General features: G+C 49.0%; 1 protein-coding gene across 1 annotated transcript in view; it reads right to left on the bottom strand.

Annotated features, from left to right (window-relative positions):
• The window catches only part of CDH23 (cadherin related 23), a 128,426-nt gene that overhangs the window by 69,415 nt on the left and 42,913 nt on the right, over positions 1–16,098 (bottom strand). Inside the window, exon 7 of the mRNA XM_052676613.1 lies at positions 1,616–1,810. Within this exon, the coding sequence (XP_052532573.1) occupies positions 1,616–1,810 (195 nt within the window). The remainder of the gene's footprint in view (positions 1–1,615; positions 1,811–16,098) is intronic.

Here is a 16,098-nt window from a genome sequence, read left to right as displayed (position 1 = left end):
TAAACCGTATTCAACAACACAGCTTGTACATTATCCTCTTAACCTGCAGGCCTCAGCGTTTGTGGCCTGGATTGATGCTTATTTCTGACTCGCACTCTGCTGTTATCATTATCAAGTTGAAGTTTTTCGTTTCTTCAGATAAAGCTTTTTTCCCTCCCCTTTGTCTCTTAAATTTTGGTTAAGCATTACAGAGAGCATAAAAAGCCAAGTGTGTCTCACATTCCCTTTCCAGTTTTGTATCCTTGCTGCCTCCAACCCAGGGGTGGAGGACACAGAAATGAATTTGGGGATGGGGAGTAAAGCGAAAACGGATGTGACCAATACACCTCTGTGCTGATACTGGCAAAGCACTGCCCAATGTGAGCCATTTACCAATTTTTCAGGCAGACACCATCAGATTCTAAGACTGGAGACAGTGGTGAGACAGTTAACTTCAAAGAATTTAATGTTTCTCAGCTGTGAAAGCAGTGAAACATTGCAGTGCTTACTGGGGGGAGATGGAGAACTCACTGCTGGAGTATTTAAAATAGTGAGATATATTTCATGAAAAAAGCACAACCTTTTGGAGAAGAAGGCCAGAACGCGCAGGGATGGGGCTGAAAGGCTGAGGTGTTTGCCTCAGGCCCTGCAGTCTGCGGATACCGTGAAGAGCATAGGCAGTGCGCAGCTCTCCCTGTCCCTCTGATACATGGCTGTGCAGCAAGACAATGATCTTGATTAAATCACATGCTCCAAGAGCTCCAGCCAGCTGCCTGGAGGGGGCAGGAGGGTTTCCTCCCCCCCCCCCCCCCCCCCTCTTTCCCAAGCACACAGTTGGTCAGATAGATTGCAGGGCTGTATCTCACCTTCCTCACTTGCAACAGAGCCACCACACAGAGCTGCCTGCACAGTGCTTCTCAGCAGTTGCCTCCCTGTTGAGTTGCTGCCAGAGCTGACCCCAGCAAAGAAGACTTCCTTCCATGGTGGGGCATGAGTGTGACATTGTGGTTCCCTGGGAAAGTCTCTCCCATGAGTCCCCTCCTGGAACTGACTCTACCCATCTAAATTTTAACTTCTGAGGTTTGAACTCAGCTATAGCTGAGCGAGACTCGGCAGGTTCAATGCAGGTGAATTCAGCTGTAATAAGTCAGGATGCACGAGGAACGATAGCAGAGGATTTAATGGGCTCTCCTGGTCTTAGATGCTGTGACATATGCTTGCTTTTCAATGTCATCAGCTGATTAGTGACCGTGGCTCTGAGCGAAGAAGCCTGGTTTTCTCAAACAGGGGAACTACTCTCTTTCATGCAGAAGCCTCCGATGTGTGAAAAACCACAGAATGATGTAGGTAGGAAAAGACCTCGAAGACTGTTATGCCCCGGAGCTGATCTGAAACGACCCAGGAAATGCATTGCCCTAGAGCCTTCCTGGGTGAAAATCACTTAGTGCTGGAGGCAGCTTGACCACTGGTGGCCACTGACAGCCACTGGCCATCACTGTTCCACACCTTGCCCTACAGCTACCCAAAGAGCTCCCTAACCGTCCTCTCTATTCCAATGCTCCCACCAAATCCACCCAGCATCTAAATTGTGATTTGGCAGTTTGCAGGGAAGCTGTGTGCCCAGGACAAGGCTCACCGTTGCGTTGACCTGGAGCTGGTATGCCTGCGTCACCTCGTAGTCCAGCTCCCGGATGACAGTCACGATGCCGCGTCCACTGTCGATGGCAAAGAAGCTGGATGGAGGCTGGAAGGAGTACAGCACGCTGCCACCCGCCCCCTGGTCCGGATCTGTGGCATTCACAATAAAAATTGGAGTGCCCACCGGAGTGTTCTGGAATTAGAATTAAAAACACACTGATAAAACTGTGCACTGGCCTGTTTTCTCATCAGACGCACATCAGCAATTTCCATCGCCCACCAAAACCAATATCCAGAGAGCCAAGAACTTCAGTCCAGTATTTTGAGGAGGCTTCTAAGTTATACAGCTGTTCTCTTTATTACAGGATCGCAGCGCTATAATAGTTGTTGCACACTTCTAATCATAGTTATACAGCTGCGGTCAAGACGGCACTTCTATCACAAACCCTTATTTTTCCAGGCATCACAACTTTCCAGAAAAATTACTGGCTCTTTGCTGAAGCTTGTTTTCTGCCCAAAACCACTTTTGTTTTCAGTGCCGATTCACTCTCCGCTTTCACCATAAGACATTAAATATAAAACAACCCCCCCACCCCCCGCCTCCAAAATGCATTCAATGCAACACAGAACTTTACATAAAACCTAATGTTAGAGTTTCCACAGCAACTACAACCTGGCCCGATTAATTCAGACATTAGCAGTTAAATTGTTATAAATCTGTAACTAATCTACATGCATAAAATATGCAGCTGAGTGCACAAAATCAGCAACAGCAAGTGCAGTTTGGCACTTCTTATTGTTTAACTTCGCAGCGGGGAGAACAATTATCCATTTTTGGCGGAACAGCTGCATGTTCCTATGCAAATCTTAAATGCATATTCCCGTCTCTGGGAGGGCAGAGGCAGGGATGGCGAGCAAAAGGGTTTTGCTGGGGAGAACAAGGGGGGCACTGAGGTACATTTGCAAGATGCGTACAGCCCCATGAGGAGGCGATGCAGAGCTCCGACCTACCAGCCAGCCAGCAAAGGTCAGCAGCGAGGAGCCTCGGGGCTGGTTAGGACCAGTTGGGATAATACCGATTATTTCTGCCAACCTCTTCACCGGCCTCTGTGCCTTATTGTGAGTTTGTTCCTATTCAATTTTTCCTGCTCAGCCCAAGGAGGAGCATCGTGAGCTGCTGAGGAGGTGGGAGGGAAGCAGGGAGAGAAGCGAGCCCAGCCCTTGGGTCTTGCCATGCTGTCCCCAACACCTCTGCCCTTCGCACACAGCCTGGTGTCACTTCTTCCAAGCAGTGAGAGGTTGCAGTTCCCACCTCGAGTTTTCATTTGATTTCTGCCTTTTAAAATTTTTTTATTTTTTTTTCCCCTCCACCCTTTAAATCAAGCTGCTAAAAGAACCTTACAGGGCACGGCCTGGGGATTATTTTTTAAAGCACCTTCAAGTTTTTTTGTGATCAGCAATCATAGAAGCATAAAAGATGTAGCTAGAAGGCACCACACAAGAAAAACCCGCTCCCTTGCTGCACCTAAATCATTTCCATCCTTAGAGCCTTCCAGCAATGGAGACATCACAACCTCCCAGGCCGATTTATCCCAGCAGTTTGCTGCTGTCTGCCTTACAATTGCTCGTTTTTTGTCACACTTAACCCAGATCCCTGTAAGCCCTGAGTCTGAACTGCATCTCCTGTGCATTAAGGCTGGGGTATGCAGGCAGGGAGCTTAGAGGGCTTGTGAGGCTCTCTGTGGGGGGGCACTAGTGGGTGTCTGCTCACTGACCACCCCTCTCTGCCTTCCCCCACAGTACAGCTCCTCAGGGAGAACTATGCATCCCCCCCCCATTCTCCCTTCAGGCTAACTCAAGTTACCAGGTGTAACTGACCTGAGGCATTCCACAACCCTGCCAAGCACTGCCTCCATCTATCCATCCATCCATCCATCCATCCATCCATCCATCCATCCATCCATCCATCCATCCATCACCCCTCCCTCCATCCATTCCTCTGCTCAGGTTCCTACCAAAGCCAGGAAGAAGAGTGCTGAGGATTAAACATGAATGGCCATAGCAGACACCAATTTGTACCAATGAGATTTGGGACATATCGTCCCCAGCACTAATAATATTCACAAGGATAAAGCCAGGCTCGATGAATATTTCCCCTTTTTAAGTGCCCCTAGCCACTCCTTTTAACATGCAAATCCGCTCTGGTCACTCTGATTACAGGAGAGCCTGATTTCCACGGCATTGTGTTTTATTCAATAGCTCCAGAGCAAGCTTAGAAGAGTTCCTCATCCCCTTGCCCAAAGGAGAAGCTTTCGTGGGAGGGGGGGGGGACGGGGACGGGGACGGGACACAGAGGCAAATCCCAGTGACACTGCCTGAGTTCTGACTTGGCCATCACTTTATTTTTATCCCTCTCTTATAGCTTTTCTGACCAGATCTCTTCATTGGCCAAGACAGCAAAATCCACACAAGCGGAGCACCTGCTCTGCATGAAGACCTGCTGCCCTAGGGAAACAGTCACTGGTGTCCGTGGGGCTAAACACAGAGGGGGCCTCAAGTGGGGACACCAGTGTGCTTACGGATAGGCGAGGCATAGGCAAAGAACACCCGGTGCTGGGGGAATCAGGAGATGAGCAGAAGGTCTTCAAGGCAGCAGGGTCTCCCTGGTGCTGTCAGTGCCTGTGCACGACGTTACATACATTTCAGACTGTCTGCCTTCAAAGCAGCACAAATACATCTTTAAAATCCTCTTGCTGTTTTTGGGTCAAGCAGGCTCAAGCTATTGCTCAGCAGGAGGCTGACGTCTTATTTCTCAAAAGACGTGGCCCATCATCTGAACAATGGAGCAAAACATCTGTATAGACATCACTGGCTTGCTTTTTGGGTTTGATCAGAAATAACAAGTGGAGGGCACGGCCCAGGGAGATGCGATTGGCACGCTCAGCTCAGGGCTGCTCAGGACGGGCTGTGTTTCTGCATTCTGAGCATTTGGGCCATTTACGGGGCTCTTCTGCACATCCCTCATGGCTGTTCCTCCACCACAGAGATCAACCCTGATTAAGCTTAATTCACAGAAAGGCAAAAATATCAAATTCTATCCATTCTGTCCAGCCAAAAGGAAATGTGGGTAGACGATAGCCTAGAGCAGCTTGTGGCAAACAGGCGAGCTTTCCAGGTTGGCCCCCCAGATTTGTCATTTTTAAAGCTCTTCCCTCTCTCCAGCAGCCAGCAAAGAAGCTTCCCACAGGAACAACAAAAAAAAAGCCAACGAAAAAGCTAATGATGAAATTGTGTCATATCATTAAATCTTTGTTACGATGCCAGCAGATGTGAGACAAAAATAACCAGACAGATGCCTCCTGTGGAGGAGGAGAAGGGCAAAGGGGAGTGGGACGGCTTCTGACCACCCTGCATCCCCTCCTGCACTTGCAGCGTCTAAAGGGGGTTTGAGGCTGCGAGGCTGCTTGTGCCTCCCTCCATTTGCTATGAATACATGAGGAACTATGCTAAAAATCCCAAAGGAAGAGGCTCAGGTCCCAGTGAGCTCCTGCTCAAGCATCTGGCCATGCACAGGACCTCCACACGACCTCCCAGGGCAAAGTCACCCAGCAGAAGCTGGTGGAAGCGATTAGGATGCGGATGTGCGCACGCCGGACCAATGCAAATAATGTGTAAAAACGGCAGGCAATCTGGCCGAGCAGCTGTCTGAAGGTCGATGAGATGTGAGCAGGCAATGCGAAGGGGCTGGGGCTGTGGGGCTCTCAATGCTGCCATCTCGGCACCAGCCCTCAAACCACCTCGCAGGCTGTATGTTGGGTCCTGCTCTTTCTTTTTCCCACTGACCGCTCCCATTAGGAGATGCTTGGCTGATCATGCTACATCTCAGATCAACCTATTACTCTCAAATATTCCCCTGATGCTGTTTCTAGCAGCTCCTTTCCCTCTCTCCATCACATTTGCTCCCAGATCCCACTGCTGCAACCTGAGTCCCCCATGCTGATGCCTTCCCATTCCAAGGCACGGCATCCCTTGCCCAAGGCCAACCATCCCAGTGGTAGAGCTGGGAGCTGAATCCACACAATGAAACCCCAGCTCCCTCTTCCACAGACGCTTCCTACGGGCTCTGCCTTGAGAAAGACCAGCCATGCTCTGTGGGTTTGCCTTCCCCCAGCCACCAGCCTGGGGCTTGCCAGCTCCAAACACTCACGCGGATGCACACGGGCTTCCAATTCCCTTGTTCTTTATTACGCTTTTAATTACATTTATTAATTGCATTACTGCTAGCCTGAGCCAAGCAATTTCCAATTTCAAAAATTGATTTTAAACCTGATAATTTCCCTTTTTTCCCCTCTTTTTTTGGATTGAAATTCACCCCACCTCTCAATCAGCTCTCGTTAATATGTATCCCCTGCCGCTATCTCTATTAAGTGACCTCCCTCATTATTGCCTGACACTGGCAAGCGGCCACCACAGAGCTATAATTCAATTGAGGGGCTTTTGAGAACACCATAAACACAGCTGGAGGAGACGCGGTGAAGGAGCCAGCACTGAATTACCGGCTGGCTCACTGCGTGCGGGTCGGAGGCTTGTCTCAGCAGAGGAATTCAGGGTGAGGAAAGTGAGGTGCTTTGCCCCAGAACCTCACTGCAAAGCCCCAAGATAGCACCGTGCACAAAGGCAAGCCACAGGTACGCTCACAATCAGGCCGTAAATCACATCCTTGTGCCTTATCCTCCATTTCCTCAGCTACCAGCACACCTCTAACCAAAGAAACAGCAGTGGCATTGGCAAACCTCAAACCCCGTATGCTCTCCCCCTGAATCACCAACAAGCCCATGACCATCAACATCTTCTCCACAGTTGTATACCTGCAATCTGGGTGCTCCGAAGGCAAGGGTTAGAATAGATCCACCCTCTCACCTTTCTACTAGAGAAAGATTTTGGTTGGAAAGGGTGGCAGAGTTTCCTCTAAGCCATACAGCTGCACCCTGTGACACTAACCGATGCATAGAATAATTCAAAATCAATGCAGTGTCGCCCTCAAAACACAATTATAAACAAAGAATAGCAAAAGGAGAATGTATTTTTTAGTGGGTTCCCGCTGAGAAAGTGCAAGACTTTGTCCACTGTTTGAGATTTTTCTCAGTTAGCTAGAAGATGGCTAGGAGATATGTAGCAGGACATAGGCTGGGAGGTGGGTAGGCAAGAAGGGTATGTGCCACTGAGGGGGAAAAACCATGCTTCTCTTTGCTTTTCCATTATCAAGGAGATGGGCAGAGATGGAGCAAGATTGGGAGGACAAGATGGCCCATTGAGATATTTGAAAGTCAGAGGAAAACTACAACAACAGGAAAACCTGCCAGTCAGGGAGCACCACAGCACTTCTCCCCCCAGTTCTTGCTGCCCTCTGTTAGCCCAGTGGGGAGCTACTGGCCCAGTGGGGTGCTCCAGATGTGCTCCACAGCAGCCCTGTGTACTCCTTCAGCTTCAGGCAAACAGCTGCCATTAGCAGAACACTGGTACAATGAATTACAAACAAAACCCTAATGACAGGACACTGGCAGTGTTGCTTCCACTTGATATTAATTGGGTGACACTTTATTTTAATGGTACATTAATTAATGCGGGATATCAATGGAAGTCCAAGACACCCGCATTAATACAAATGAATTCATTATCATCGGTGTTATTACAAGGAACGACAAATAAATCTGTAACTGTGGGGCCCTTCAAATAATAGCCACGAATCATTAGGTATGGCATTCATTTATACAGCAGACTGCAAATACATACATGCGAGCTGTGGGTACTCTCCTGCTTACAGCCTCCTCCCCATGCCAGCCTGTCTCTGCCCCTCCAGGCTCCCACCCCCACCCCAAGTTCCTCTCTCACCTCTGTGCAAGAAAAACCACCATTCCTCCCACAGCCAGTTTGGCCAGATGGATGGAAACCTGCCTGCTTTGCCATCGTGCTTATATATTTGTCCCCTGTTCTGGTTGATGAGCTAGTAGTGTGTCTTTCGCTCCAGCAAACAGCACCACCTGCTCGCTGCTGACCATAGGTGGAGCAAGCCATTTATCCTCAGGAAAAGAGGGAAATGAGCAATCTGGTTGAAGCCAGGGATTTGTAGGTTCCCGTTATGTCCGACTGACCCATAGCTTTGGAATGAGGCAATAGTGGTGGTGAGGTCCGGGAAAAAAACAACAGAACAACCGCTGAAGCCAAAAAGAGAGTGAGGAGTAGTGGATTGACTATGGCTGTGCTAACCATACTGGCCCACAATTATTTGTGAAGGAGGAAAGGAGTACCTGATAAAGCCATCAGCCTCTGGAGGACACAGGCAAGTCATCATTGCTTCTGGCCGCAGGTGGGGAAGCCAGAAAATGTCACAGGAACAGCAACATTCCTGACACTGTCATATTTTGGCACCAGATTAAAAGTTTCAGATCTAGTCGCAAGGAAGAGCCCCCAGTAGCAGTACCCTGGGGGTACCAGACCTATGCCACCCCATTTCTGCTCTTAAGCACTGAGCATGAGCTAAACCAATCCCTGCTTCTTTGCTTGCCAGGCTGAGACGTGACCATCTCTGCACTGGGAACAGAGCCTCACACCCACTCTGCTGGCTTTAAGAGCATCATCACCTCCAACTGCTATATCAGAGGTGGCCCCAAAGATGCCACTTGGATATCTCGGAGGAAGCGCACACACCGAGCGGCACCACATCACTCCTCCTCCTGCAGGCAGGGTTTGAGGTCTGCCAGTGACATGCGAGTGCCTCCTTGCTGGAGGAAAACCTTTGTGGATAAACGTTAATACAAGCATGTAATTATAATACTGTAGCACGGTGATGCTACATTAAGCATTGTCTGAAATTGTTAATGCGCTTCGGTGAGAGCTCCAGAGGGCATCCTGGAAGGCTTAGGGTGGGGAATGGCATAGGCACTGCAAGCCCTCTCCTAAATCTGCTGTGCAGCTCCTTCAGAGACAGGGATAACGCACTGGAGAGCTGTAGGTGAGCAGGCTGGGAAGCGCGTGTCTGCAAGAAAAATCTACAGGAAAGAATAGGAAAAAAATGGAAAAAAGAGAGGAAGGAGAAAATGGTCTCCTAGAAATGGTGCTTTTGAGGCTTTTTCTAGAAATAGAACATAATTCCTTCCTTTCCCCTCTCTCTCAGCTCGTTGCATTCTTTTCAGACTGTGGAAGAGACCACAGCTCTGCTCTGCCAGTCCCCCTGGCCAGCGGCAGGGAGCAAACACTGCTTGAATCTTCAGCATTCCCTAAAATCCAAGAGCACCAGAAAAGAAAAAAGGCAGGGACCAGAACAAAGGGACCTAACACACGCACAGCACGTTGGCCCTGCAGCCCCACCGTGGCTCCCGCTGCCTTTTTGGCGTTGATTGCTGCAGCTCGCCCTTCTGCTGATTGCAGCTGATGCTTCTGGCTGGTTCTTGCCCCTCCAGACCAGACCCTCCATTACTGCAGGTCTGGATTTTAAAAGGTTTGTTTATGAGTGCCTTTTTTTCCCTCCAGTTGAGCTTAGGGGGTTTATGCTGTGCTTGGGCTCTCTCTGCCCTGTCTGGATGTGCTGATGGATTTCAGTGCTTGCCAGAACCCAGCAAAACCAGGCTCACCAGGAGGTATTAACTTCTAACCCCCACGTAAAAATAGCTGCAATAAACCAGGGGTGAATAATATAAGCTTCACCTAATGTAACTTTGATTAAAAAGTCCTGCCCTCTCCATCATTCCTTGGTGGTAGCAGGAGAGGCAACAGCCGCTTGTCCTTCCCAAGGGCTAATGTGAGCGAGGAGAGCAGATCTGCAATGGGTGAGGACAGCAAAAAATGACCAATTCCTCCCTCCTGATGCAGCACCCCATCCCAGAGCTGCAGCAGCAGGCTTTGCAAAGTGATGAGGAGCATGGGTCCAGAGAAGAGGAGCAACAGCATCCTTCCCCTAGCCACCACATCTCTGTGTATTTAATTATTCTCCTCTACACTCCCAGTGCCGGCAGACTGTGGAGGGAGTCGCTTTGTTACAGCATGCAGGAGGAGGCAGGCAAGGTTTTAATTTCACGCCTCACACTAGGCGCTGCACTTTTTGGACACCGTTTGCTATCTGACTTCTGGCCCTATCTCTGGTCCCGGTGCTCCTGATGCAGCCGCGGCCAGTTGGCTTTTTAATTTATTCTCTGCTCGGATGAGGACCACGCACAAGCGAGCACCCTGGCCGGCCAGCCATGCCCTTTTAATAACAAAACGTCCTCAGTTTGGAGGTGCAGTGTTGTGCTGGGCCAAGTGTGGTGCTGGCTGCTTGGTGGGGACCAGAGCACACCCAACTGCTGTCAGTCACTGCTGCCTTCCCCTTCCAGCCACCCAACAGGAAAAAAACACCAAGGAGCTGCCAAACCCCTTTCCCATTTCCCTTTTTCAGTTTTGGATCTGCCCCTCCCCAGTGGCTGAACCATAGCCCTGTATCAGAGAACCATTCTGTGCAAACAGAAGGGATGAATGATCTGCTGCCTCGATACCTTCACCACCAAAACCAGACAGGACACAAAATCCAGCCCAACAGCCTGATGTTCAACCTGTCAAGCTCCATATTTTTGATTTTCTGTCTATAGCACTGTCTGCATCTTAGCAAGCACAAGCATCCTGAATTCCACACTGGCCAATGGTCCTGTTGGAGGTGTGACATCTGGGAGCCACAGTTGACAACACACCCAGGAGTCACTGACCCCAGCTCCCCAGGCAGCCTGGCTAACAATTACCTGTGCCTTCAACACATGGAAGAAGCAAGGCACAGAGTCTCAGTGTCAGGCTGGGAAATATCCTTACTCATATAGCATCCCTCCCATGATACATCAATACTGACTGGCTGTGAGACACCAACCCTGAGATGATCACACCCCAGGGAAAAGCACTCCCCAAAGTTTTAGTGTTGCAAAACTTCTTCCTGAGCCCCAACCCTCTCTTTCTTCCAGGGTGGTTTGTCGATACGGAGTTCAGATCTCTGGCAAAGGACAGGGGATGAAAGAAATCAGAGCAGGTAATTGCTGTGTGAAAATGACAGCGCAGAGATTTGCACAGAGCAAAACGGACGGCGGAATATCAAGAGGCAGCCGGCAGCGGTGAATCGATACCTCCCCAGAGGTGGGATTATTAGGGAGAGAAAGGGGCTCGAGAGATCCATCAGTGCCTGATGAGGGGACTATTTCCAAACGACCGGCCACTGCATAAGAATTGCCTTTGGAGCAGCATGTTTGGGATGCAGCCCCAGCAAGTTCAAATGGGAGCAGTAAAGACGAGCTTCAAGGAAAGATCGTTTTCTATCTATGCAGATAAAATACAAAGTGAAGTGGCCCTGAATCGGAAAGCCAAAGAGATCTGCAAAGATGCCCAGCAGTCCCAAAAAAGCAGCAGCAGCCGTTCCTGTGCTGCATCCCTCCCCCAAAACCTGGGCAAGAGGCAATGAATGAACGCTCAGCAGCAACAGATGCAGGCTTCACGGGGCCAAAAAGAACAAACGCCAAAGTGGGAAGGGCCTCACAGCAGCAGCCAAATAACTGCAGTGGGATTGGCTCTGGGATGGAGCTGCACTGGGCACACCGGTGGGGCTTTGGTTGAGAGAAGTATAGAGTTGATCCTTGTTTCACATGTGACTGGGAGAAATGGTTTGTTTAATGGGTGACCTCACTGGGGCTGTATTCAGCAATGCCTATAACATCCCTCTGAGCATAATGCAAAAATACTCAGCTAGTAGCCCAAAGCATAAATGCAGTTATAAACAAGACGAGAGAACCTCTGTTACCTCAACACAGTTTTTGGCCTCTACACATCTAACATACACCCAACCCAAGACTTAACCAGGAAATCAGAACTCTGTCCAAGTCATGACAAGGCTTTGGGGGAAGGAATGATGCCCATTATGACCAGCCGTAAGCAAAGCACAGGGAGGTAAGAGAAGCAGCCCGGGCTTGGCAGCACTGCAATGCTTAACCCAACAGCAGCCCTGCTGGCTGCTGCTCACCTTGGCACTAAAATCCCTTTGAGACCCAACAAGTTAAATAATGTTTCGAGAGCGCATCTACTCAAAAACAGCTGCACCCGGCAAATATTATGAGGTCTAAGCCTCAGATGCAGCTCTTCTTCCCATCACTCAGGCTCAGTGAAGGATTTGCTGTGTGGGTTTTGTTTTGTTTATTACTTCTAATGACTTTCTCATTATCATTTTGCTGTGAAACATAAACGATGGTTATGGGAGAAATCATATTATTTGGATGACTTTATTAAATTAGAGAGCAAATCTGTGTGTATTTCTGGCTCAGGATAAATGCTTGAACTTTGAGAGGCCAAAATTCATTTTCAGATGAGCCGTTTTAGGAAGCTCTGGAATCAGCAGCTCAATTTGCCCTCAGCTGCAAGGGAGATGTATGGGGGTCTGTCTCAATTGGATCCCCCCCATCACATCACCAAACCCAAACCCCAGTGCTGCTTATGAGAAATGTGAGACTTGACGAATATCATGGAGAAATAAAGGCAGAATAGCACTGAGAAAGAAAATAATCCTGTTCTGTGGCCCCAGCTCCAGCTGAAATAGAAACAACAGCCAGCAGAAGCGCAAATGGCTGAAGTGGTACAGGTTATGTGCTAGAATTAAAGTGACGCTGCTTAAAATACCCAGAGCTGTCTGGCACCTTTCTCAGCACCGGAGCTCCTGCAGGACCACCAGCAGGGCTCGGTTGGTGCTGATAGCAGAACAGAAGCATGTGTGAAGCAAAGACAGCATGAGAGAGCTGCTGCTAGACAGTTTAGAGGTAACAAAGCTCCCAGTTTCACAAATTTGTGAAAACAACACAGGCTGATGCGAACGTAAGACATACAGTTTCCCAATGGACAATGGGTTTGTAGTTTTCTCCTCCTTTCCATCCATCCATCCATCCACTCATCCCATCCACCCCACTCTGAGAGGGGACCAAAACCAGAATGTTTTGCTAGGTATCAAATCAAAACCTCCCAAATTTTTTGAACCCATATCTGACATTGGAATAATTTGTTTAAAAGAATAAATCCCCCAATCACACCAGAAGGGAATAGGCAGTGGAAAAACCTGATAACAGGTCTACTGAATGGAAGCATTTTCTTCATCCCAACGCAAAAGGTGGAGCTGGAAAGCACCAGGCTTGGTAAAAAATTCCTGCTGGAAGAAGCAAGGAAGCAAACAATATTTTGGGATGGAGTTGTTGCCTACATGACAGAACTCATAGCAGGAACTGTACCTCCCTGTGTGTGCTCTCATGGATGGATGCACAAAAGATCCTATTTACAAGTTGCCACCCACTAAGAGATCAACAAAACACCTGCCTGCAGCAGGCCACCACCGCATTCCTGCATCACCTCTACCTCTAAAAGTGTTGTAAATGTGAATAAATGTGAATGTCCCCATAGTCGTGGTGCAGAAGGTCCCAAATTAGAGGATACCTCTCTGCACTGAGGATGTAACCCATCAGCCCATGTTCACATGAAGCTTGCGTCACGTATCCTCTCACAGTATTTGATTTGCAGAGGGGGAAGCATTCAAATTGCCAAGCTCTTATGAAAACATTGGCTGTGACAATTTCTTAACTTCCTCAGAAATGCTTTAAGACAACTCTTGATTTGAGACCGGGAGCAAAAAGCGATCCCATCAGTTTTGACAACCCCTTCTTGTGCCATGCACGCACATTCCTATCACCTTGCAAAACCTACAGCTGGGCAGACATCTCAGGAACATATAGAGAAGCCATAGGCATGGCTAGGAATAGGAAAGTTGGCTTGTGGGACCTGAAAGCAGCTTCCCAACACCTGCCCAGAGCCCAGAACAAGGAGGTTCAGCCACAGTGTGCTGTTAGCACACCTCTGCTGCACGGACCTGGCAGAGGGGCTGCAAGGTGAAACACCTTGATGAAGAGCTGATGTGACACTCTTCTAGCAAACTCCTGTGTCCAGAAACGACGTCCTTCTTCTTACAACAAAAGGACAGAAATCCTATAAACATGTTTACCCTTCAAAAAACAGCTCTCGACACCAAATCAATGGAAATAATCTGCACACTTTTCCCAAAATGAGCTGGCAAAGCCTGTGCTTCAAGCACAAGGAGAGGGCCGTGTCCTGTCCCCCATCTCTCGCAGAGCCTTTCACCTCTTCACTTCTGGGCATGCAGTTTCCCAGAAGTAGGCTCCAACAACCCTACCAAAAGGCTGTAATAGATGAAACCATATTAGAATAGGAGAAGAGTACCCTTAGCCCACCATATTTTTCCAGATTTAAGGAAAGGGAGAAAGAGATGAGCCAAGCCTCCCTGGGAGGCAAAGCCTTTCAGTTAAATGTATCATGAAAAAGAAAACTTCTGTCACTGCCTTAAAAAGGTTTTTGACAGGTCTCCATTTGTAACCCACAAACAAATGCAGCCTTTCATGCTCCACGGACTCCGATATTGCTTCATCACAGACGTGCACCCAACTTGCCAGTGAAAAGCCAGAGGAGCAACCATATTAAAGAAGCTTTTTTCCCTACTTCTGGGCACACCAGAACTCTCTCATTTCAGGAGCTGCACCTAAGTTCTTGACAGCACACCTTGAAAAACTTGAAATCACTCCAAACCATTTCAATGGCATGGGATGGATCAGCTGAAGTCAAGGCTATCAAAAAGGGCATTAGGATAAGAGATGGAAGGAAACAGAGCTTTGCACCATGGAAGCCTTCCTTTTTAGAAGTATACAAACCAAGCCAAGCCTAGAAATACACATTTTAGCTACACAGTGCAAATCAAGCATGCTTTTCCTTCGTAATGTCGTGCTAATTTTGGTTCCTCACATTCCTCCTGCAGAGCTCCCAAGACCTCATGTCAGCTGTCACCCCATCCCTCCTGCCGGCAGTGGGATGGGTGGCCACATAGCCCAGGTTTGTCACCAGCCAGAGGAATCCTCTAGAAAGAGAACCTGCAGGAGAGAGATAAGCAGCATCTCCTCTGCTCATCGGAATGCAGGGAAAAGACCAAAACAAATATTAATGAGAGGCACTTAGCTGTGCCTGTTCGGCAATCAATAACGCGCGACAAGGAGCACAGTCAGGCTGCAGGCTGCATGTTGGAGCTCAGGGTCCAAATTGGAGGGGTCTTCTGTTAACCCCTCCTGGAGGTCATGCCAACCACCCTCTGTACCCATCACACTTTAGAGAGAAAATGGACCAGAGTAGTGACAAACACTTCTCATGATTGCGTGCAATTATGATGATGCTCACCTAGAACAGCTATGTTCCCTTTTTCTTTCTTCTTTTGTTTTTAATTTTTGAGGTTTGGGGCAGGTGTTTTTTTTTTTTTTTTTTTAAAAAAAAAAAAAACCCTCCACGTTGCCCCTATGGGAATACACCCAGTCACCCAGTGCCCATCCACAAGCTGTGGCACAAGGCACGTGCCTTAGGGACAAGGGGATGTGGCCTGGGGATGCTCTCCCCACCTGTGCTCTGTCAGCAGGATTCCCGGAGCGGCCTCTGAGGGCGCTTGGTGGCTCCCGCAGCGCAGGCTGAGGGAAGAGAATGGCTTTCAGCTCAATTACCCTTCACATTCTGATTCCATAACGCTCCAATGAGGCTTTTTAACCAAAACCCAAAAAAAAAGCACGCATGCCGCAGCCTGACCTCAAGCTCGAACGTGCAGAAGGGACGCGACTTGCCTCCTGCCCCACACTGCCCATCTTTCCTGCTCCTCTCCTGTCCAGACACCCTCCTGCTGGAAGCAAGGATTAAGAGGAAGATGATGATAGACTGATGATGAATCACACTGTAGAAAAACTGTTCATCCAGCAGCTTGGGTCAGTTGTGTGTTCAGGGCGCTCAGAAATGAGGTCTGCAAGGCAGACACACCGAGGTGCCGTCAAGGGAAGGAAAACCTGCCCATACCCAGCTGGCAGCATTTCCAGAAGGGCTGGTAGCAAGAGTTATTTGCTGCTGCAGCTCTGAGGACCTCACCAGCCCTACCCACCTTACAGATGAGGTTAAGGACCAGCATATAAGATGCACAATTAAATAGCCCCAGCAAAGAGAAGGACAAAGAGCATGTTGAGATCCAATCCCTATTGGATGCACCGCATTGAGATACCAAGCTGCTCTCTCCCACACTCTGCATGCACGTGCACACGTGTGTGCACAGACCACCCCACGAGCTGCTTCTGAAAGTAAGGAGCACAGGCTGACATTTGGAGAGCAAGGCAGAGTGGCAGAGACGCAGCAGGAGCTGGGAAGAACTGGGAGGAGGCAAGGACACAGCAAAAGCCTATTTGCAAAGCTCATTTGCTGCACATTTGCCTGATTCTGCTGCTCGGAAGGGAGTGGGGCTGATGTCAATACTGCGGCATTGAGGATGGTGGCAGCGGATGCCCAGAGCAGAGCAACACCTACAGGAAGCACCTGCAGAGCAAAGGACTGCAGCTCCACCTGAAGCCAAGT

Source organism: Tympanuchus pallidicinctus, unplaced genomic scaffold (assembly GCF_026119805.1).
Source record: "Tympanuchus pallidicinctus isolate F22 unplaced genomic scaffold, pur_lepc_1.0 scaffold16, whole genome shotgun sequence".
Classification (NCBI taxonomy): domain Eukaryota; kingdom Metazoa; phylum Chordata; class Aves; order Galliformes; family Phasianidae; genus Tympanuchus; species Tympanuchus pallidicinctus.
Note: the sequence above shows the minus strand (reverse complement) of the source record. Positions and strands in the feature narration are given on the sequence as shown.